The sequence below is a fragment of the Cebus imitator genome, unplaced genomic scaffold (genome assembly GCF_001604975.1).
Source record: "Cebus imitator isolate Cc_AM_T3 unplaced genomic scaffold, Cebus_imitator-1.0 Scaffold435, whole genome shotgun sequence".
NCBI lineage: Eukaryota > Metazoa > Chordata > Mammalia > Primates > Cebidae > Cebus > Cebus imitator.
Genome location: NW_016107750.1, coordinates 1,101,165 through 1,123,983, shown reverse-complemented (window position 1 = coordinate 1,123,983; position 22,819 = coordinate 1,101,165). Strand labels below are relative to the sequence as shown.

The following is a 22,819-nucleotide window of genomic DNA, read 5'->3' as shown; positions in this document are numbered from 1 at the left end:
GCAGCCTTTAACTCCTAGGCTCAAGTGATCCTCCTGCCTCAGCTACCCAAGTAGCTGGGACCACAGGTGCATGCCTAATTTTTATTTATTTATTTTATTTTTATTTTTTGAGACAGAGGCTTTCTCTGTCTCCTAGGCTGGAGTGCAGTGGCACCATCTTGGCTCACAGCAACCTCTGTCTCCCAGGTTCAACCAGTTCTCGTGCCTCAGCCTCCCGAGTAGCTGGAATTACAGATATGTGCTACCACGCCCGGCTAATTTTTGTATTTTTAGTAGAGCCAGGGTTTTGCCATGTTGGCCAGGCTGGTCTTGAACTCTTGATCTCAAGTGATCCGCCTGCCTTGGCCTCCCAAAGTGCTGGGATTACAGACGTGAGCCACCGTGCCTAGGCCAGGGCTGCCTCTGCACTGCTGGCCTCCGCTGGAGACTTGAGTGCCACAGGACTCTTGGCAGTTATTTAGGGCAGTCCCTTCTGCAGATAAGGAAACTGAGACCCAGACCAGGGCAGGAACTTGTTCCAAACCCACCACCCTGGCCAGGTGTCACAGAACTAGGGCTCCATCTCTGCTCCTGTCTTTCTCTCTGGTACTGCTAGTGGAGACTGGGCCAACATCCAAGCCCTTTGGAATTATTTTTAGAAAGTCTCCATGAGAGGGCCTGTCTTCAGAGTCAGAGGGGAGGCTGGTGGGGTGGGGAGGGCTTGGTGACGGTCACCCGGACACAAACTATGTTGCTAAGGCCCAATTATTGATTTGTCTCAATAGGACATCAACCAGGAAGTTTATAATTTCCTGGCAACTGCAGGTGCCAAGTATGGCGTGGGCTTCTGGAGGCCTGGATCTGGAATCATTCACCAGGTAAAGTTGGGCTGAGCCTGCCGTCCCAAGGGCCCAAGCCAGAGTACCTTCCAGGCCTACGGGGGTAGGGGGTTCTAGGCCCGGGGGCTGAGGGGAACTGGATGACATCTCCATCAGCTCTTACGCGCTTCCTCCCTTGTTCTTACACTAATTTGTATTTTGCTGGTAAGAAGTTAAAGTAATCCCTCCTGACCACTCAGGTCCAGGCATTTTAAGTGCATCATGTTTCTTTGTTTCTTTCTTTTCTTTTCTTTTCTTTTTTCTTTTTTTTGAGATGGAGTCTTGCTTCATCTCCAGAGTAGAATGCAGTGACATGATCTCAGCTCACTACAGCCTCTGCCTCCTGGTTCAAGCAATTCCCCTGCCTTAGCTTCCCAAGTAGGTGGGGCTACAGACACAGGCCACCACACCCAGCTAATTTTTTTTTTTTTTTTTTGTACTTTTAGTAAAGACCTAGTTTCACTGTGTTGGCCAGGATGGTCTTGAACTCCTGACCTCAGGTGATCTGCCCTCCTTAGCTTCCTAATGACATGTTTCTTTCTACACTGTCTTCTGGGCATGTACTCAAGCATCTGTATCCCCGTAAACTCTCATATAGAACATGGTATTATTTTGGTTTTTTCCACAAATGTCACCCCTTGTGGCATGCACTGCTGACATTCGATGAGCCCATACTGTGTGTCAGGTACTAGGCTGAGCACTTGAAAGATATTAATTTATTCAGTACTCACCATACCCCTGTGAGGTAGGTGCTTTTATTATCCACACTTTACAGAGGTGGAAATCGAGGCACAGCTGGTGACCTGTGGAGCCAGGATCTGCGGGGAGGAGGGATGGCCTGGAGCGAGTGCCCCATACCAGCTGCTCTGCCGCCTCCCTCGCCCCCACAGCTCTTCGCACTCCTACACGGGGCACTCCTCAGATTCTTTTTGGCTCCTTCATGGTGTTCTGTAGGGCGGAGGTCATGTGGCCATGTCAGCCAGGGGCTCTTCTGAAGCATCCCAAGGATGGATTTTCCTTTGGCGGACAATTTCTTCTCTGGAAGTACAAGTGAACATGTATATCCTGGGGAGGTGGGCATGTTAGGGACCACTGACCTGGTTTGTATATGTCCATTTGCATTCACCCTGCATGTATGAAACCTGCCTCTGCACCTTTGCAAGGTGACCCTTCTCCCCACCTCCATCCCAGTCCTCACTGCCGGGCCTCCTCAGGATGTGCTGAGTGAGTCAGGCTGTAATCCGACCCACATGGGCTCCCAGCACTGTCCCCTCTGAAACCAGAGCTAGCAGGGCATCACCGCTCTGCCCTGCCCAACCGTCACGCTTGCCAGGAAGGGCTGCCTGGGAACGGCTGGTTGCAGCAGCCTGTGGGGACTAGAAAGCCTCTCTCTACAGCAGGGTTAGGGAGTCAGTTGGACCCCATGTTGGCTTTCTGTTAGGAAGGGCACCACAGTGTGGGTGTCTCCCTCCCTACCTTGGTACAAATGCCCAAGCTTTTATGGCAGCTACTGGGCCAAAGTTTGGAGCCGTGAGTGATGGCAGCTCACATCTGCCACCGGCCAGTTGCTAAGCATACAGGCTGACGTGTTTGTTTCTTTAAAAAGAAAATGCCTAGGGACCATGGGAGTACTTTGCAGCGGTCATCAGCAGCTTCAGGCCTCAGGTCCAACCCAAACCTGAACCCGTTTCCCTCCAAGGAGTGTGCTGGCCCTGCTTGGCCCACAGACCTTCCTGCTCCACCTCACAGCTCTCTGGTTCCTCTGTGGAGCTTCCCCAGCCCTCCCCATGCCTGGTACTTCTATTGAGATCCTCTGTGGGATTTCTTCACATTATGTTCCCAGAATGTGCCAAATGCTTTCGGCACTGAATTGTGTGCTCTGTGGGGACAGGGACTGTGGCTTACGTATTCCTCTCTATCTCTGGGTGTGGGGCCCCGTCGGTACAGAATAGGTCCTCAACATGCGTGTGTGTTGTGTGGACAGAGGCTGAATTTCCAGGTGTATGTTCTAGGCGTTAGTCCTTCCCAGCCCTCACCCCCATCTGTTCAGCATACCCACAGACTGGGGAGGTCACTGTCATGGCCAGCGTCATCTTGACATCTTCTGCAGTCCTTATGTCTACCTGACCTCTCCCCTGGATGTGGACCACACGTGTTTACACTGTGTAGACCACCTTGAATTTTGTGTGTCCCGCCTTCATGGGGAAAGGCTTGAGGCCCTTGAGGGATGTACTCGTCTTAAATCCTTGTACATGGCAGCCTTGACCGGTTTTTCCCAGCCAGGCCTTGCCAGTGCATCCCCAGGAGAAAAAACCCTTTGCACCTTAGAGTCTGCTGGGCAGATGCTCAGCCTGAGGCAGAGGCTCTGGGGTTTCCATAAGATTCCTGGGAGCACTGGTGGGTGCTGAGACTTCACAGAGCCTGTCACACCTCTCATCTTCCATGTTCTTCCCCGGTTGGGGCACTAATATCATCTGGCAGATGAGCAGCAGAACCTCAGGTGAAGGCTCTTGCTGCACAACAATCATTAAAAATGTCGCCTTACCCAGGCACTACTCCCCGGCTCATGGACAGGATCTCATCCAGTCATCACAGCGATCCAGTGACGTGAGCATGATTGTTAGCTATTTTTTTTTGATAAGGAAACTGAGCTCGGAGAGTGAAGTGACTTGTCCAAGGTCCCACAACAACTAGTAGCTGTTGAGGCCAGACCTCAGACCCCCACACAGGACTCCTGGCCAGGCCTTACCGGGCAGTGTCCTGCAGCTTCAGGGGGCTGGCACCTCAGAGGTGCCTGGGCCGCACTCAGGTGTTGACCCTATACCTCTGCTGCCTTTCTTAGCAGATGTTTTGGGGGAAGTGCCCTTTCCAGCTGGGAGGAGCATCTCAGTGAAGGGAATACTGTGAAATGGGACAGGTGATGAGGCAAGGCTGCGTCATGCCTTGAGCAAGTCACATGGGTTCTCAGAGCCACCTCCAGATGCCGAAGTGGATGAGGCATCACCTATTCTTTGCAGTTGAGGACAAGTTCACAGCTTTGTGCACCTGTTAGGGCCCCAGGACTTCTTCCTCAGGGGCCTGTGGGGCTGGAGTCGGCTCCTGGAAGAATCGCCCACCCAGATGAGAAGCTAGGTGGGCACACTCCACAGCCAGGATGAGGCAGAGCCCAGGCCCATCACAGGACACAGTTTCTCTGGTTCTTGTCACATCCTGGGTTCATAGTGGTATGGGTGTTTGGTTACTGTGCTGCAAATCAGGAAACTGAGGCACAGGGCAGCACTCACAGGCTCAAGCCATAGAGCAGGAACTATCAGAGCTATTCAGGAGTGCAGGCCACCTGTTCCCCAAGGCTCTGGCTCTTCTTGGGGAAGAAGAGCCTGGAGACAGCCTGGATTAAACGGGGCTGCTAGCTGGGCATGGTGGTGCGTGCCTGTAGTCCCAGCTACTTGGGAGGCTGAGGCAGGAGAATTGCTTGAACCCGGGAGACAGAGGTTGCAGTGAGCCGAGGTCGTGCCACTGCACTCCAGCCTGGTGCCTGGGGACGGAGTGAGACCCCTGTCTCAAAAAAAAAAAAAAAAAAAAAAAAAAAGGTGCTGCTCCTACCAGTTCCATCCCAGAAGGGCGGCTAGACATGGGTGGGAGGCCCAGGGTCAGTGGGGCCATTTCGTAGACTCTTTTTGGGCTCCATCTCCATTCTCGGCTAAGGGCTTCTAAACATCTTGGATTATTTTTCAGATTATTCTGGAAAACTATGCATACCCTGGGGTTCTTCTGATTGGCACTGACTCCCACACCCCCAATGGTGGCGGCCTGGGGGGCATCTGCATTGGAGTTGGGGGTGCCGATGCTGTGGATGTCATGGCTGGGATCCCCTGGGAGCTGAAGTGCCCCAAGGTGAGGGTGGGATGGACTCATTCTGGGTTGGCTGCGGTGTGGTGGTTGTTGGGGATAAACAGGAGACGGTGGGACCCAGGAGGGAAAGGGTCTTGAATCTTCTGCGAGGGAGGCAGGGACCAATAAGCAGAACTGGGAATGCCAGCAGGTCCATCCGGACTTCGTGGCTGGCACAGGCACACAGGGCTTCTTAAAGCTGCCTCTCCCTCTCCTGTCCAGGTGATTGGCGTGAAGCTGACAGGCTCCCTCTCCGGTTGGACCTCACCAAAAGATGTGATCCTGAAGGTGGCAGGCATCCTCACGGTGAAAGGTGGCACAGGTGCAATCGTGGAATACCATGGGCCTGGCGTAGACTCCATCTCCTGCACTGGTGAGGAAGGCGGCCAGGCGACGTGGCCCGTGTCCTGCGTTGGGCCTGATGGGTCTCCAGTTGGGAGTAGAAGCAGTGAATGGCCCTCACCTGAGAATCTGTCTGTTCCATTTGGGGGCTTGGGATAGACAGAGGTAGAAGGAAATTGGAGACAGTGTTGGAGATTGTCTAGTCCACACCCTCATTAAACAGGTGAAGAGACTGAGACCCCCATCAAGGCTGCCAGTGACTTTCTGTGGCTATACAGAGGTAGAAGCCAAGTCAGCTCCTGCTGCTGGGCCCAGGCCAAAGCACTAGGCCACCTTGGGTGCTCTAGATGAATCCAGAGAGGACAGAAGCAGTGGCGGGAATGGGCAGAGCCAGGGCTTCATTCACGAAGCAGCCTCAGGCCTACATCCTCCCTTGGCTGAAGTTCGAGCCTCACTCACTTCCCTTGGATTAGACATCAGTGCCTGTCAGTCTCCAAGACCAGGTAGGCGCCGGCCCCTCCCTACCTGTCACTCCTGGTGACCTGGCCTCAATGCGGGGGCACTCAGAAATCCAGGGAAACTTGGAACACTCCAGACTTCAGAGATGCCTGCCTGGGCTCCACGGCAGCCCCGCAGAACTCTGATTCCCCTCCAGCGATGGGGGTTCATTCCTGCCACAAGGCTGCTCAGTTGGGAAGTTGGTAACAGACCCACCCCTCCATCCTAGTGGCTCCTGAGGTAGGTGGCCTGGTAGCAGTTGGGGTACCTGTAAGCCCTACCAGTTCTTTGATGCTTTGTGGTCCAGATAGTGTATATTGTTTCAGATTTTTTTTAAGACAGTCTTACTCTCACCCAGGCTGGAGTGCAGTGGTGCAACCTCGGCTCACTGCAACCTCCGCCTCCTGGATTCAAGTAATTTTCTGGCCTCAGCCTCCTGAGTAGCTGAGATTATAGGTGCATACCACGATGTCTGGCTAATTTTTTTTTGTATATATATATTTTTCTTTAGTTGAGATGGGGTTTCACCATGTTGGCCGGGCTGGTCTCAAACTCCTGACCTCAGGTGATCTGCCTGCCTCGGCCTCCATCGCTGGAAAACCTGAGACAGAAAAATTTCTCCACCATGGTATGGCTGAAGGAGGGCAGGATGCTAGCAAACAGACCCGAATGCCAGCATCTACGTTCATTTGCTTTATGGCATGACCTTGAATCTCTCTGAGCCAAACAGAGTAGCAACTGGGCACAGCAGGTGCATGGGACCCTGGCCCGGCCACCAGCCAATGCCCAGGGCTCCTTTGCTCCACAGGCATGGCGACAATCTGCAACATGGGCGCAGAAATTGGGGCCACCACTTCTGTGTTCCCTTACAACCACAGGATGAAGAAGTACCTGAGCAAGACCGGCCGGGCAGGTGAGCTGGCAGGGGCAGGCCCTCGTGGGTGGAACAGTCACATGGCGCTCCTCCCCAAGACAGAGCTATGCCTTTCCCTGGAGGGACTCTTGCAGAGCCATTGTCTTCAGACAGGCTTCCGAGGCTCTGAGAAACCTTTGAAGATGTATATGTTTCTGAGTAGGGTGTTTAGAGCTCTCTTCAGCTTCTCAAAGGGCCTGGCATCTGAGTTCAAGATAGCCCCACCTCAGGATGGGAATTCATTTTCCTTGGAATGGCTGGATGCCTGCCCTACTTGGCCTGGTCCCTGCTGCCTCCTACAGGAAGCTCTAGGAATGACAGGGATCACTTCTGTTGGTAATTCCTGACCTAGCAGGGGTATATGTGGAAGGAGAACCATCTTCCCAGCCTCCACTGACACTTTCCTGAGGCTCTAGCTTGGCTTCTTTGGAGCTCAGAAGGTATTGGCACTTGTGAAGGGAGGTGCGTGGGGGGAGTGAAGGAGGAGCCAGAGACTAGGGGCCATGGGGAGAGCCGTAAGCATGAGGAGTACTTGGAAGGCCCTTCCCTTTCCTTATTGAGTGACGGCTTCTTCAAAACCCAGCTCTTCACTTCCACGACCGACACCCTCCCTGGCTCTGAACCTTAGCTGGTGTTCCTCTGTGTCTCTGTGTCCCTGTGTCCCTGACAACTGCACTAGGCTGTGAGTTTTTTAAGGGCAGGGACAGCAGACTTGGTTTCTTCACTGGCCTAGTTAGTGCCTGGTGTTTGACAGGTGCTCAGGTGGGTGGCGGGTGAACTCTCTAGACCAGTTTGTTTCACGTGCTCCATCCCATCCCTTGTTGATTTCAGATATTGCCAATCTAGCTGATGAATTCAAAGATCACTTGGTGCCTGATCCTGGCTGCCATTATGACCAACTGATTGAAATTAACCTCAGTGAGGTGAGGAGACGACTGGGTTCAAGGAGTTTCTGCGCATAGAGGGGTGCAGGGTGGGTCCTGCCTAAATACTCATTGAGGGCTGGGTGGTGGCTCACACTTGTGATCCCAGCATTTTAGGAGGCCAAGGCAGGTGGGTCACTTGAGGTAAGGAGTTTAAGACCAGCCTGTTCAACATGGTGAAATCCCATCTCTACTAAAAATATATATATACAAAAATTAGCTGGGCCTGGTGGCACGTGCCTGTAATCCCAGCTACTCAGGAAGCTGACGCAGGAGAATTGCTTGAACCTGGGAGAAAGAGGTTGTAGTCAGCCGAGATTACACCACTGCACTCCAGCCTGGGTGACAGTAAGAATGTCTCAGAAAAAAAAAAAAAAACTCAGCAGGGCTCGTGGGCCCTTGGTCCCCAGTGTTCTTGCAAACTGCTTCCTGAGGCAGGCTGGAGCAAGGGATGGGGAGGGGAGAGACACAGCCACAGGGAGAGCAGAGGTGGCTCTGGTTGCTGAACCAGTAGCCAACGTCAGTTTGCCACCAGCTCAGCTTTAGCAGAAGCCGGGGTTTCACCCTGAAGGGGTTTTGTTATCAGAGTTCAGAGGGCAAAGCCCAGCAGGGTTGGGCACCCTGAGACCCGCAGATCAGAGCAGGTGTTTGCTGAGCCAGAAGGGCAGGCTAGAGGATCCTGAATGCAGGAGTTCACACCTCAGCTTTGCCACTTAAGCTGTGTGACCGTGGTCAAGCACTAACCTCTGTGGGCCTTGCTTCATCATGTGTGAAACCTACAGCAGTTCTGAGAATTGAATGGGTTCATGTAACTAACATTGATGGAGGTTTACTGCATGCTGGGCACAGAGCTGAGTGCCCTGCATTTACTGATTATTATGACATGTAAAGCATCTGGCTGTAAGTCCATTCTTGTCGTAAGATTCCAAAAACAACATCGTATGGGCAATAATGGGCTTGGGAAGCTGGTAGCCTTGATCCATTCCAAGCCTTGCCCTCTGCTAGCTGTGTGACCTTGAGCACAGCATGTCACTTCTGAGCTTCGGCTCCTTCAACTGCAGAGCTGAGCCCACCGTCGCAGAGGTGGAGGGAGTCTGGGAGCTGGTGTGTGCAGAGCCCCCTGCTCAGGTCTTCCCTGTGATGAGGTTTCAGCCACGAGAACAGTCACTGGCCTCTCTGTGGGCACATGGTGAGGCAGTGAACGTGGCTGTCCCCACTTCAAGGTTTCTTCCCTCCTTTTTCTGTTCTTTGTTTCTTCAGCTGAAGCCGCACATCAACGGGCCCTTCACCCCTGACCTGGCTCACCCTGTAGCAGAAGTGGGCAGGGTGGCAGAGAAGGAAGGATGGCCTGTGGACATCCGAGTGGGTGAGCACCTTCCACCCATCTGTTTAGCAGGTGTTAGGGCCAGTGGCTCTGCCCAGGGCTGTAGTCAATCACCTGTGCCTACTGTGTGGCACTTTCTAAGGTGGGCACTTTCTGAAATAGGTTTATTATTATTGAAAACTTTTTCGGCTGGGGGTGGTGGCTCGTGCTTGAAATCCCAGCATTTCGGGAGGCCAAGGCAGGTGGATTACTTGAGTCTACAAGTTCAAGACCAGCCTGGGCAACATGGGAAAACCCACTCTCTTAAATACAAAAATAAGCTGGGCGTGGTGGCTCACGCCTGTAATCCAAGCACTCTGGAGGCCAAGGCGGGCAGATCACCTGAGGTCAGGAGTTCAAGACCAGCCTGACCAACATGGTGAAACCCTGTCTTTAAAATAAAATAAAATAAGCTGGGTGTGGTGGCACATGCCTATAGTCCTAGCTACTCCGGAGGCTAAGGTGGGAGGATCGAGGCTGCAGTGAGCTGAGATGGCACCACTGCATTCCAGCCTGAGCAGTAGGGCCAGACTCAAAACTCCAGACTCAGGCAACAGAGCCCATCTCAAAAAAGAAAAGAATACTTTTTCTTGGCAGAAAAGAAAAATATGCTTATTGTAGAGAATATTCACAACTAAGAAGAATTTTTTTTTTTTTTTTAAGACCGAGTCTCACACGGTTGCCTGGGCTGGACTGCAGGGGTGCGATCTCAGCTCACTGCAACCTCTGCCTCCTGGGTTCAAGCAATTCTCCTGCCTCAGCCTCTCAAGTAGCTGGGATTACAGGCATGAGCCACCACACCCGACCACTTTAATTGTATTTTTAGTAGAGACAGGGTTTCACCACGTTGGCCAGGCTAGTCTGGAACTCCTGACCTCAAGTGATCCATCCACCTCGACGCCTCAAAGTTCTGGGATTACAGGCATGAGCCACTGCACCTGGCCAATCCCAACACTTTTGAGAGGCTGAGGCAAGAGGATCATTTAAGCCCTGGAGTTCAAGACCAGCCTGGGCAACATGGTTAAGACTTCCTCTCTACAAAAGAATTTTTAATTAGCCAGGTGTAGTGGTACTCACCTGGGTCCCAGCTACTCAGAAAGTTGAGTAGTTAGAGGCTGCAGTGAGCAAGCCATGATGGTGCCATTGCACTCCAGCCTGGGTGACAGAGCAAGACCCTATCTCAAGAAAGAGACTATCTGTACAAACAGGGTAATGTTATTCAGTTTTTATAGACTTTTTAAAAAGAATTCTTACTGCCCCGATTATAAAACAATGTTTAAAACTCAGAAAATACTAGAACGTATAAAATAAGAAAATTAGCATCTCCTGTCAGCCCCAGCCCAATCAAGGATGGCTGTTCATCTGTTTGTATGAGCCCTCTCGTGTGCCCACGGATGCACAGGATATTGCTGTAAAAGGGGGCATAGTACATGTGTTCAGTGTCATGGCTAATGGCTATAGCGTCTTTCTTCAAATGATGACAGGTCATGAGAAGTCTGTCCTTTATTTTTGGATATTTCAGTTGCTTCCAGCTGGTCTCTGTTAAAAAGTCTCTGGCCCAGCCAGATGGGGAACTTTTTTGGCCAAGTCTGGATAATTTGAGGTCAGGTGGAGACCTCTGCTCACTGTCTCCTCTTGACCCTTAACCCCACCACCCACAACGTACCAGGTCTGATTGGGAGCTGCACCAATTCAAGCTATGAAGATATGGGGCGCTCAGCCGCTGTGGCCAAGCAGGCACTGGCCCATGGCCTCAAGTGCAAGTCTCAGTTCACCATCACTCCCGGCTCTGAACAGATCCGTGCCACCATCGAGCGGGACGGCTACGTGAGTGCCCACATCCCCCTGCCTGTCTCCCCAACCCCACGCTGAGCAATGACTGTTGGGCCGGAGATGGTGCAGGTCCCAGTGGCTGCCCTGGGGTTCCAGTACGGCATCATCCTGCAGCCACCAAATCACCCCTTCCCGTCAGCCTCTCACCTGCCCTTGACATTGTGTCTTCCTCTTTCCCTGGCAGGCACAGGTCTTAAGGGATGTGGGTGGCATCGTCCTGGCCAATGCTTGTGGCCCCTGCATTGGCCAGTGGGACAGGTAAGAGGCACATCTTTGACAGGACAGCCCTTTGTACAGAGGGTACAGAGCCCCAGAAGTCGGGGGAGGAATTGTTGGGGTGGAGAGAAGAGACTCCAGCCAAGGTCTTTGGCTCCAGGAACTCTTGCCCTTTAGAGGCCTCTGCCAGACTTGACTGGGAAATGGGTCTGGGGGAGGAAGAGCCCTGCGGAGAGACTTGGGAACCACCTGGCTGAAGCCTGGGCTGGAAGGAAGAAGCCAGCAAGGCCTCATCCTAACGGACACAGCAGCAGCTCTGACAGAGCTGTTTTTTGAGAGGAGGCAATGGCCCCAGGTCAGGAAGCTCAGGCCTTGACCAGGACCCTACCTCTGGCTTACATGTGGTCACAAGCTGGGCCCAGTGACCCTGAGGTTCCCTCCTGCTCTGCGCTGCCCGGGTAGGAGGCAGCCCCAGCAGGGCCTCTCCATTTCCCCTTGGTAGGAGCTGGGCTGGGCTGGGCTGGGCTGCAGGAACCCAGCTTATCTGTCCTTGGGACAGGCCATGTGACAAGGCCAGATATCCCTAACCCTGTTCCCTCCGACCTGGCAGGAAAGACATCAAGAAGGGCGAGAAGAACACAATTGTCACTTCCTACAACAGGAACTTCACAGGCCGCAATGATGCAAACCCCGAGACCCATGCCTTCGTCACATCCCCGGAGGTGAGACCACCCCAGCTGCGCACTAGCCTGGGACAGCCTCTGGGGGTTCCTGCCGGGTTGGAGGAGGCAGGAGGAGATGGGACTGGGGCCACTGAGTGTTGGGGGTGGCATTCACAGGGCAGGGGTCATCCAAGTGGAAGCCAGGAGCCACAGGCCTTCCCGGCCCCAGGCACACACTCCCTTGGTGCCTCCTGCCTGGGGCTCTCGGGGTCTCAGGATTATGAGGTATTTATTCAGTGGTTTGCGCTTATGAGCATTTAATTTGAAATGTCATTTACTGCCTGGGACACATCCCAGCCCTGCTAACTCACTGTATGAGTGTGGCCAAGTCACCTACCTTCTCTGTGTCCCCATAATCCTCAGGATTACCTGAAAATGTGTGGGACATGCAGTTTCCATCCCCAGGTAGGAGTTCCACAAAAGTGAGGCCTTGCCGTTGTTCCTGTGGCCACTGAGTGAGCCTGGGCCCTTGGCTGTATTTAGCCTTGAGTGTGACTGGCACATGGCCAGTCTCTCTTGACTGGTTTGTTTACCTGTGTGTTCTACAAATAATTCTTTTTTTTTTTTTTTTGAGACGGAGTTTCGCTCTTGTTACCCAGGCTGGAGTGTAATGGCCCGATCTCGGCTCACCGCAACCTCCGCCTCCTGGGTTCAGGCAATTCTCCTGCCTCGGCCTCCTGAGTAGCTGGGATTACAGGCACGTGCCACCGTGCCCAGCTAATTTTTTGTATTTTTAGTAGAGACGGGGTTTCACCATGTTGACCAGGATGGTCTCGATCTCTTGACCTCGTGATCCACCCGCCTCGGCCTCCCAAAGTGCTGGGATTACAGGCGTGAGCCACCGCGCCCGGCTACAAATAATTCTTGCTAAATGGGTGAAGGAACGGCCCCCTCCATGCTTTTAGTGTTCTCTGCACTGAGAGACTTTGCTTTATAGCAGCATTTCTGTGCCAGGGCCTCCTGCTCCCTCCAGGACAGCTGTGAGGAGAGAGGACAGCAGTGCCAGCCCATCTCTACAGGGATGGAGGCCACACTGCCCTTGGCTTCCTGAGTCCTCTGCAGGCCCAAGGGCCGGGGTCCCAAAGATCATCCTGCAGCTCTGGCCTCTGAGGAACAGAGGTCTGGAGAGAACGTGGAAATTTCTCGCGTTCCTTTCTCAGTTTTGGTCTAGGCTTCTGGTGGGTGCAGGGGATAGCAGTGGTGATTGGTGCTGACCAACAAACTGGCCCCCTCCATTTCAGATTGTCACAGCCCTGGCCATTGCGGGAACCCTCAAGTTCAACCCAGAGACTGACTACTTGACGGGCAAGGATGGCAAGAAGTTCAAGCTGGAGGCTCCGGATGCAGATGAACTTCCAAAAGCGGTGAGCACCTGCCTCCCCTGCCAACCTGCCTCACCTGGGGAGCTCTGCTGGTTGCTGTGTGGCCGTAGCACCTCCTTCCTGTGCAGGCAGGGCGGGCGCTACTAGTGAGAAGGAAGCAACTCTGTTCCCCAGGAACGGAGGTGGGGCCTGGGGAAACTTCCCTTCTGAGACTGTCCTTGTGGGAACTGAGGACTCAGCTTCCCATGCATCCCCCTCCCCTGCTACAGGAGTTTGACCCAGGGCAGGACACCTATCAGCACCCCCCAACGGACAGCAGCGGGCAGCATGTTGATGTGAGCCCCACCAGCCAGCGCCTGCAGCTCCTGGAGCCTTTTGACAAGTGGGATGGCAAGGACCTGGAGGACCTACAGATCCTCATCAAGGTCAGCAGCATGGGGATGGCAGGACAGCCCCACCCTGCCAGGCGCCCCCACCCCCAGGCATCCGGAAGGGCCATGAACCTGGAGGAAGGGAGCAAACAGTCAAGTTACAGGTGGGAGATTGAAGGGAGGTTTGGCTGCAGAACAGGGAGGGATCACAATCCAGCGTTCCACTTCTCTGCAGCACCTAGCGGGGCAGAGCTGCATCTGGCCAACCTCTGTCTGGGGCCCTCAGCCATCCGGCAGCAGCTGATGAGAACCCCCTCCATTGGGTGTGGGCAGGTGAATGCAGCTCAGGCTGGGCTGGGAGGGTGTGAGATTGCACAGCAGGCTCCACACCTGGCAGGTCCACACAGGCTCTGCAAGCCATGGATTCCTCCTGTCCCCACAGCTGGCCACTAGTGAATATGAGACCGCCTGTTTGGCACTGACTAGAAACTAAAAAGCCTTTATGGTGTTGCCAGAGGCCTATCTGTTGGATATTCATTTATGGTGTTAATTAAGGGGTCTCCAGGCACCCCTGTAACAGAAGAATCTACATAGTTATCAGCCAGGACCCAGGCATGTTCTGGGCTCCTCTGTGTCTGGCATGAGGTCTGTGGTTGATCTTGCAGCCTCGGCCTGAAAAGTGTGTGAATATTGACCTGCCCCCACTGTGGGCAGCCTGCCCCATTAAGGAAGACTAAGCAGCCAGAGGCCTTTGAGGGGATGGGTGATGGCCTGGCCTGAGCCCACGTCGCCCCAGGGTGGAAGCACCAGGACCACAGACCACATGTCCAAAGCCTGGCCTGCCTGTCACCCGTCACCCCTCCTGGGCCCTGGGGCCTGCTGTGTGCCTCTGGAGAGCTTGTCATCCGCCCTGCCAGGGTTATGCACTGATCTCTGTCCTCTGCTCTCTACCCAAGGTCAAAGGGAAATGTACCACTGACCACATCTCGGCTGCTGGCCCCTGGCTCAAGTTCCGTGGGCACTTGGACAACATCTCCAACAACCTGCTCATTGGTGCCATCAACATTGAAAACGGCAAGGCCAACTCTGTGCGCAATGCTGTCACCCAGGAGTTTGGCCCCGTCCCTGACACTGCCCGCTACTACAAGGTGGGTCAGAGTTGATGGGGGCAGTGCCAGTGGTCACTCCTGAAGGGGCCCAGAAGGCAGGGGCAGGGAGGACACTTGGGGAGTGGAAACTGGGTAGACCAGCCGACCCCAAAGGGGACTGCGTTGAAGGGAGAAGCCTGCAGGCACCTCCCTGTGGCTGAGTGGGCACAAAGCCCAGGTCTGGTCATAGGGCAGGGTCCCTGCACCAGGAGGTGTTAGAGCAGCACCCAGGAGACATCTGGCCCCAGACCAAGAGGAGGAGGGGAGCCAGCTTGGGAAGTCAGAGGCCAGCAGGCTCAGAGAGGGGCTACATGGGACCTCGAGGTGAGCAGGCCGAGGGGTTCTGAGGTTATGTGACTTATTCTGCTTTGAGAAATGAACAGAGCTAGGGCTGACCCCGAGTCCTGGCCCAGCAGGGTGAGGAAGGCTGGGTGGGGCAGCGGGTGCTCCCGGGAAGGGGTCACCTTGAGCTATAAGGATGGATCATGTGTGGGGCCCCATAGGTCATCCCCATCTCTCCCCAACCTCCCTCCACACACACCTACCTCCCTGCCAAACACCAATGGGTGGACTGTCTTCCTGTGCCACTGGCAACAGCCAGGCACCTCTGTCCCCTCAGGGCCTCTTTTGGGCCTCATTCACCCAGGCTTCACTTGCCCTTAGGGAACAGTTAAGGAAGGGCCCCTCCAGCCTCAGGATGGCCAGGGGAATAAGGCCAGGCAGGTGGGGATGATGCCCTCTTCTGCCTTATAATCTCACCTCTGCTTGCCTGACAGAAACATGGCATCAGGTGGGTGGTGATCGGCGATGAGAACTATGGTGAGGGCTCGAGCCGGGAGCATGCAGCGCTGGAGCCTCGCCACCTCGGGGGCCGGGCCATCATCACCAAGAGCTTTGCCAGGATCCATGGTGAGCTGGAGCCTGCACCCGGGCTGTCAGCCTCCTGCCCCTTCTTAGGCTCACACAGTGCACATCTGATGCTCAGCTTCCCGGCAGCCCTGCTTCCAGGCTTGGAGACCTGAGCTGCTGAGATCCAGGGCACGTGTCAGAGGGTTCTTTCTCATCATGAATGTGTAGCAGGAAGGCCTTGCAGCCATCAGCACCCGCGCACACTTGCTAGGGGTGCCCCTAGTGAAAGGGAGCACACCAGGGCCCTGCAGTCACAGCCCTGGCGTTGTCCCAGGCAGCAGCATTAGGGGCATCTCCCAGAGCCCCAGATGGGTTCAGAAAATGAAGCTTAAAAAAAAAGAAAAAAACAGAAAAAAAATGAAGCTCTCCGGGCTGTTCAGGCCCGTTTGGTGACCGAACACCCCCTGCCTTCCAGAGACCAACCTGAAGAAGCAGGGCCTACTGCCCCTGACCTTCGCTGACCCAGCCGACTACAACAAGATTCACCCTGTGGACAAGCTGACCATTCAGGGCCTAAAGGACTTCACCCCTGGCAAGGTTAGGGGGCCAGGTCTACCCGATGGGGTGGCGTGAGGGATGGCCACTTTGCTCCATGTCCTGCACAGGCCCCAGGGGAGCTTCTCCCAGGAGGCTTCATTCCAGCTGGAAAGGCCCCTAGTTCTCCAGGTGGTCCCACAGAGAAGAAGGGAAGTACCTTCCCAGAATTGGTGGTTGAGGCCAGCCCTGGCCCTCTAACCCCCACTTACTCACCAGGACTTGGCACTCAAGAGACAGCCCACTTGTGCAAGGCCTTTGGGGCCCCAGGAATCCCCTGTGGGTACCGTCTTGGTCTGACATGGGCTACCCAGGCACAGACAGGACTAGGATTTGGTTTGCCTGCCAACCTCCTAGGTCCCCAGGCAGTGCCCTGCCTCCCTTGCCCCCTGAAGGGCCGATGGCATACAGGACCTACCACTTCCACCTTCTCATTGCAGCCCCTGAAATGCATCATCAAGCACCCCAACGGGACCCAGGAGACCATCCTCCTGAACCACACCTTCAACGAGACACAGATCGAGTGGTTCCGTGCCGGCAGTGCCCTCAACAGAATGAAGGAGCTGCAGAAGTGAGGGTGCCTCCCCCCACCTCTCCACCCAGCGCTGTTTTCATATTCAAGTTCAGCTCCACACGCACCATCAGCGGATCCGATCCGGCCAGCCATGGCTTCTTATTCCAAGATGGTGTGACCAGACATGCTTCCTGCTCCCACTCAGCCCACAAAGTGACTGTGGTTGGGTGGGGATTCTTAAAATAACTTTTTAGCCCCTGTGTTCTTATGTTTAGTTTTCAGATCTTAAGCAGCTCCATGCAAGTGTATTTATTTTTGATGACAAGACTCCCATCTAAAGTTTTTCTCCTGCCTGAAGGATTCTAGAGAACCTTTTGTTCTTGCAAGGAAAACAAGAATCCAAAATCAGTGACCATTCCTGTGAGTGAGTGGTGTCTGTGCTGTTTGCTATCAACTCCAGGGTCCAGGAAGAGTCTTTTCAGTCAAGGTCAGTGTACACCCAGCAGCCATGGCCACAGCTGGATTTATCTCTGCAGTGAAGGACACCTGAGGTGTGGCAGAAATGACCTGTCACCTCCCACCCCACTTCTACCTGCAGGGCAGCCCTGCCCCCCATGTTCCTGTAGCTTCCCTGCTGGGCCAGGATGGAGTCTCCCAGAAAGAGGCCTTCACGCTCCTGCTTCCGCTGTACCGTCTTCCCGAAGGCTGGTAGGGGTTCACAGTCCAGCCCCATGACTAGTTGCTGGTCCACCAGGAAAGAAGGCCCAGGCCCGGCTCACTGATGGATCCCTGCCAGGGATAGAGAAAGAATATACACACTTCACCAGCACTCAGGCTTGAACCAACCTGGACAAGAGGTGAAGGGGGCCCAGCAGTGCTCCTGGAAGGCACACTGCAGCATGCAGGGTGGAGACCCCTCTCCAGAACCCAATGAGAGGGTCAGGGACCCTTCCTTGCCCTCAGGCCTGCCCTCCTGGGCCACCTAGGCTCTAATCCAGCCAGGAAGGCTGAGCAAACGAGGCCCGTGCTCCAGATACATCCAACAGGGAGCAGCCTTGAGAGTCACTCTTCCCTGGAGCCTCCCTTTTATTTCACTGCTTCAGTCCTACTCCTACAGGGAGCCCTGCCCTTAATCTCAGGACTTTGATCTCTCCCAAGCCCCTTCTCCTTGATTTCTTGTTCCCTCAAACCCCTCCCTACCCCCCAATTTTTTAAAGACAGGATCTTACTCTGTTGCCCAGGCTGTACAACCTTGAACTCCTGGGCTCAAGAGATCCTCCCACCTCAGCCTCCCAAGTAGCTGGGAGCACAGGGCATGCCACCATGTCCTGCTCATTGTTTTTTGTAGAGACAGCCTCTCTGTTACCCAGACTGGTCTCAAACTCCTGGCCTCAAGCAATTCTCCCACCTTGGCTTCCCAAAGTGCTGGGATTACAGATGTGAGCCACTCCACCTGGCCTCAGAGCCTCTTTATCAGTGGTCTTACCCAGCGTGAGCTCTGTCTGCCTTGCAAGCTGACTCATCTCCCCCACAGCCCCAACCAGTAGCCACGTACCTTAACTGCTTCACAACCCTGGCCTATAGAAACTCAGGCTCGACCAGGCGCGGTGGCTCACGCCTGTAATCCCAGCACTTTGGGAAGCTGAGGCAGGTGGATCACATCAGGAGTTCAAGACCAGCCTGGCCAAGATGGTGAAACCCCCGTCTCTACTAAAAGTATAAAAATTAGCCAAGCGTGGTGATGGGCACCTGTAATCCCAGCTACCCTGGAGCAGAGATTGCAGTGAGCCGAGATCACACCACCGCACTGCAGCCTGGGTGACAGAGCGAGACTTTGTCTCCAAAAAAAAAAAAAAAAAAAAAAAAATGTATTAACCAGCCAAGACCCCCCAACAAGATCCCTGACCTGCTGGGGGAGATCCCAGGACAGAGCCCCAAGGACACAGACCCCAGCCCTGCACTGGATCTCCCGCCTTACAGTGGCTTCAACACCATCAGGGCCACTCACCACAAGCGTGTACGGAGCCTCCTTCTTTGGCAGCTCCTCACTGGAAGTGGTGGCCTCTGCTGAGCTGGGCCCTGTGGGGGACGTGTCAACAAAGCTCTCGTCCACCACCCGGAAGCGGATCTCCTCACCGGTGTCCATGTACAGATCGTGCGCTCCTTCCTCTGTCTCATACTCCCACACCCACACCTGCTCCGCTTCATCACTGAGGGGGCCCAGGGTCAAGGCAACAACCAGATTGTCGGAGGGGCTTCCCTCAGCACCCACCCCCAATCCCAGGTTGAGATCACTGTGGCTGGAAATCACAGGGAAAGCAGGTCCCAGCCCCATGTGCAAAGCCTGGGCTGAACAGTGAGGAGCAAGCACTCTCCAGGACCCAGGATGGGGAACACGGGGTCCCAGCCAGGCACAACGGGCAGACACACACGAATCTCAGAGCATCAGGGCAGGAGGGGATGAGACGGTACAAGTCCCACCTCTCAGGACGAGCAACTTGGGCCTCCTGCCACAGGACCCCCCCATACCCTTTTCATCAAAGCCTGTGACACGCTGATGAGCACCCAAGGACTTGCTGATTTCAGGAGGACACAGTGGGATGGGAGGTGACCTGCCCAATTGATGACAGTTGGTGAGAGGACCAGCTGGGCTGTGCCAAGTTTTCTGACACATCCTGGAGTCACGCGCAGACCCAGAGCCATGCGGCCACCCAGCCAGGTCAGCCCCCCTTGGCCTTCCATCTTCCCCAGCAGAGCCCACACGGGGGAGCCATGCGTTCTCTGGTGGCAGTCCCACTGTTAGGTCCTGCCTCTGTGCTAGGTCCCATGCTGGGCACTGGTACAGCTGGTACAGCTATGACACGATAGTCCTTACCAGCAAGGAGTCTCAGATTCGTGGACAGCTCCACAGAAACAGACAACTCCAGTACAGCAGGGTGAGAGGTGGGACGGGGAGAACGGAGGCCCAGGAGGGACACTTAGCTCGGGACCTGGCACATAGGCGAGGCCTTAGACCAGCACAAGCCTCCAGGGGAAGTGATCTTTAAGATGATTCCTGCAGGGACAACCTAAGCTAAGTGAACCAGAAGTGAATGGTGCCCCCAGGATACCACGGCTCTAATGGTATGCAGTGCACAACCCAGACAGCCAAGCCTGATGGCACTGCAAAGACAGGCACATGGCCATCACATCACACCCTGCTTGGTAGGCAAGACAGGCTGGTGCCTCTGGAGCAAAAGCACAGGCTGGGGATAGGCACAGAGGCCAGTGGCATCAGGTTAGAGGACCCAAAGGCCACCTTAAAGAGTGGGGACCTACCTTTGAGAGGCCTGAGCTCCTCTGTGACAAACCATTTTAACCTTGGGAGGATACAACTTGGCTGGCTGCTGCAGTGACTCTGGGGGGATGAGAATGTCATCGAAGAAGCCTAGAGAGACTGGAAGGAAGGAAGCAGGTGACTGCCTGAGATGGGGGTTCCCAGAGGACATCAAACACTGCGGGGTCTGGATGCTAGACAGGCAAGCCCTGCTTGGGGCTGCCTATGGGGCAGATGTCACTGTGGAAACCTAGGTCCCTTCCCCACCTAATGCCTCTGCCTATAACACCCACACAGCCAAGCAGCCCTGGGCAAAGCCTGGAGCACCTGGTCCCCAAAACCTCTGCACACAACAGGGACCAGTGGGCACTGAAGACTCCCAGTCACTTCTGCCAACTTCAGTGCCCACCTTGAAGTCCTGAGTGATGCTTCACAGTGAAACCTCACTGCTGATGGAGGTTCCCACACAATACAGGAAAGGGAGGGTGAGGGGGGAAGGTTCAGCCTCAACACCTGCACCCTCCCCAACCATGTGGACGGGCAAAGACCACCTGCCCCACCTGCCCCCACCTTGCTCCCAAGTCTTGTCTGAGGCATCAGGGCCACTGTTACCATGTACTCCCTCTGGGCTGCAGCCTTTGATCTTCCCGATCAGAATCTCGTCGAGAAACGGATGAAACACCACGTAGCGAAAATGGACTGGAAATGAAGAAAGCTCATCACTGATGCTGACTGGGGCCCCAGCATGCTATGTCACCCTCAGGTGCCAGCACAGCTGGTGGCCTGTGTGGCTGCTCCATGGCACATTCCCCTGCAGGCCCAGACCCTCCCCTTGTCTCCTGCAAGGTCACAGCATGGCCCCCACAGGGGCCAGCAGCAGCTGTCCTGTAACTGGACATTCCTCAAACTGCCAGGTGAGTCACACCTGAGCCCAGACTCTGAGCCATCAGTGGCTCCAAAGCCAATTTCAGTCTCCCTCCAGGCACTCCTTCAGCTCCTAGAAAGGGCAGAAGCAACTGGTAGAGGAAGCAGGGTGTGGAAACTCCCACCTCCTGCTGACCAGCAAGGCTGGCCCCAGGCACAGCTTTGACCTGGAGTAGAGGCCAAAAATGCCCTGGAGTTGGGAGGCACAGGCAACAGCCCAGCCAAAATGCCACTGATGGTTCTCAGGCCCTGCTGCACGTGGTCCCCACTCACCTGACTGCAGGGAAAACACCAGGTGGGGTGTCTGTGCCCACATCGCAGACTCTGACCCCAGGCCCTGGCAGAAGCTCTATGTCACCTTGTCACTCAGGCCCTTGCTGGAAGTCCCAGAGTGGGAGTCTAACGCTGGCCTGAGACTAAGCACACGACTGCCCCCTGCTGGTCACCAACGGTTGGGTTCCTGCTGGGAGGATGAGGAAGTGGCTCAGAGCCAGGGTAACACTCACAGCCATACAGCCATGGGGAGATGCCAGGTCTTTCCGTACCCACCAGACAGGGCCACCGGGTCAAATCCTGCCTTTCTCAGACAGGTTTAATCCCAAACAGATGCTTCCACAACACCGTCAGGCAACTAGTCGGCCACATGGCCCCCAGGACAGCAGGGACCCTGGCCTCTGGCCCTCCCCTCCCCGCCCCCCTGTGGCAGCAAGACACAAGGAGAGGAGAGGCAGCCAATGGCCTTCCTGCCCTAGGAAGAAAACATGAGCCATCACAGCCACCATGAAGATGACCAGGCCTTATGCTGACCTCCCAGAGAGCAGATGAGGGTGGCCAAGGACCACTTACCCACAGATGGAAAAACCCTGTCCCCTACATAACCCAATGTTCAGTTTGGTTTAACAAATCCTCATAAAGGCCGGGCCCAGTGGCTCATGCCTGTAGTCCCAGCACTCTGGGAGGCGAAGGTAGGCAGATCACCTGAAGTCAGGAGTTCGAGACTAGCCTGACCAACATGGTGAAACCCCATCACTACCAAAATACAAAAACTAGCCCGGTGTGGTGGCAGGCGCCTGTAATCCCAGGTACTCGGGAGGCTGAAGCAGGAGAATCGCTTGAACCTGGGAGGTAGTAGTTACAGTAAGCCAAGATCACACCACTGCACTCCAGCCTGGGTGACGGAGCAAGACTCCGTCTAAAAAATAAAAATAAAAAATTCTCACAGAGTCTACACCAGGCTTGTGCCAGGCCTGGTCTGGGCACTGGGCTCATGGGGGTGGGTCAGCACATGATCCTGCACCCAGGGAGCCCCAGACTGAAATAGCCACATCCAAAAGCAAATGCTGGGCACCCGGAGTCCCCCATGGATGGATGGATGGATAAGCAAAACATGCTGCAGACACACAATGGAATATGCAGCCTTACAAAGGAATGCATTCCGGCACGTGCTAGTGTGGCTGAACCTGGGGGACAGGGGGCTAAGTGAAAGCAGCCAGACACAAAAGCCACCACACAGTGTGCGACTCCATTCACGTGCAGTGTCCAGAACCGCATCCACAGAGACAGGAAGCAGTTTAGTCCCTGCCAGGGGCTGGGTGAAGGGCAAGATCCGGAGTGACTGCTACTGGCCGGGGTTTGTCGAGTGATAAAAACATTGTGGAATTGGTGGTGATGGCTTGGCTGATGATGGGGGTTGTTCCTAGAAGGCCATTGGCTGCCTCTCCTCTCCTTGTGTCTTACTGCCACGGGGGGCGGGGAGGGGAGGGCCAGAGGCCAGGGTCCCTGCTGTCCTGGGGGCCATGTGGCCGACTAGTTGCCTGATGGTGTTGTGGAAGCCTCTGTTTGGGATTAAACCTGTGTGAGGAAGACAGGATGGGGGCTGGATTACACCTGTAATCCCAGCACTTTGGGAGGCTGAGGCAGGTGGATCACCTGAGATCAGGTGGGGGCCTCTCCTGCCCTGCTCATATCTGCCTGACTACCCAGCATACCCTCTGGAGCACTGTGGAGCCATTCACTGTACTCCTCCACCTCAACAGTTCCTCCAAACTGGACCTTGCATCTAGATCAGTTTCAAGTCCTAATGTTGAGCAACAGAACTGCTTCATAATTGTTGTTGAGTTGTTCCCCCAGGAACTAAATAATGCCTGTTTGTCTCTCTTTGGGGGAAGCTAAACAGTTAATGATCATAGATGAGATCTATCTTCATAAGGAGTTGCAAAATGG

The 22,819-nt window shown here is 54.8% G+C and overlaps 2 protein-coding genes across 5 annotated transcripts in view; one reads left to right on the top strand and one right to left on the bottom strand.

Annotated features, from left to right (window-relative positions):
* Positions 1–16,771, top strand: part of ACO2 (aconitase 2) — a 56,645-nt gene extending 39,874 nt beyond the window's left edge. The window contains exons 4-18 of the mRNA XM_017510340.2: positions 765–857; positions 4,593–4,751; positions 4,971–5,121; positions 6,397–6,501; positions 7,333–7,424; positions 8,685–8,790; positions 10,457–10,614; positions 10,805–10,878; positions 11,447–11,558; positions 12,800–12,922; positions 13,150–13,305; positions 14,208–14,399; positions 15,176–15,308; positions 15,724–15,845; positions 16,283–16,771. Of these exons, the coding sequence (XP_017365829.1) occupies positions 765–857; positions 4,593–4,751; positions 4,971–5,121; positions 6,397–6,501; positions 7,333–7,424; positions 8,685–8,790; positions 10,457–10,614; positions 10,805–10,878; positions 11,447–11,558; positions 12,800–12,922; positions 13,150–13,305; positions 14,208–14,399; positions 15,176–15,308; positions 15,724–15,845; positions 16,283–16,417 (1,911 nt within the window). The 3' untranslated portion in view covers positions 16,418–16,771. The remainder of the gene's footprint in view (positions 1–764; positions 858–4,592; positions 4,752–4,970; positions 5,122–6,396; positions 6,502–7,332; positions 7,425–8,684; positions 8,791–10,456; positions 10,615–10,804; positions 10,879–11,446; positions 11,559–12,799; positions 12,923–13,149; positions 13,306–14,207; positions 14,400–15,175; positions 15,309–15,723; positions 15,846–16,282) is intronic.
* Positions 16,651–22,819, bottom strand: part of POLR3H (RNA polymerase III subunit H) — a 23,902-nt gene continuing 17,733 nt past the window's right edge. For all 4 annotated transcript variants that reach the window (XM_037731988.1, XM_017510343.2, XM_017510342.2 and 1 more), the window contains exons 4-7: positions 20,285–20,371; positions 19,729–19,792; positions 18,365–18,566; positions 16,651–17,145 (exon numbers count right to left, since the gene is read on the bottom strand). In XM_037731988.1, coding sequence (XP_037587916.1) covers positions 17,092–17,145; positions 18,365–18,566; positions 19,729–19,792; positions 20,285–20,371 — 407 coding nt within the window. In that variant the 3' untranslated portion in view covers positions 16,651–17,091. The remainder of the gene's footprint in view (positions 17,146–18,364; positions 18,567–19,728; positions 19,793–20,284; positions 20,372–22,819) is intronic.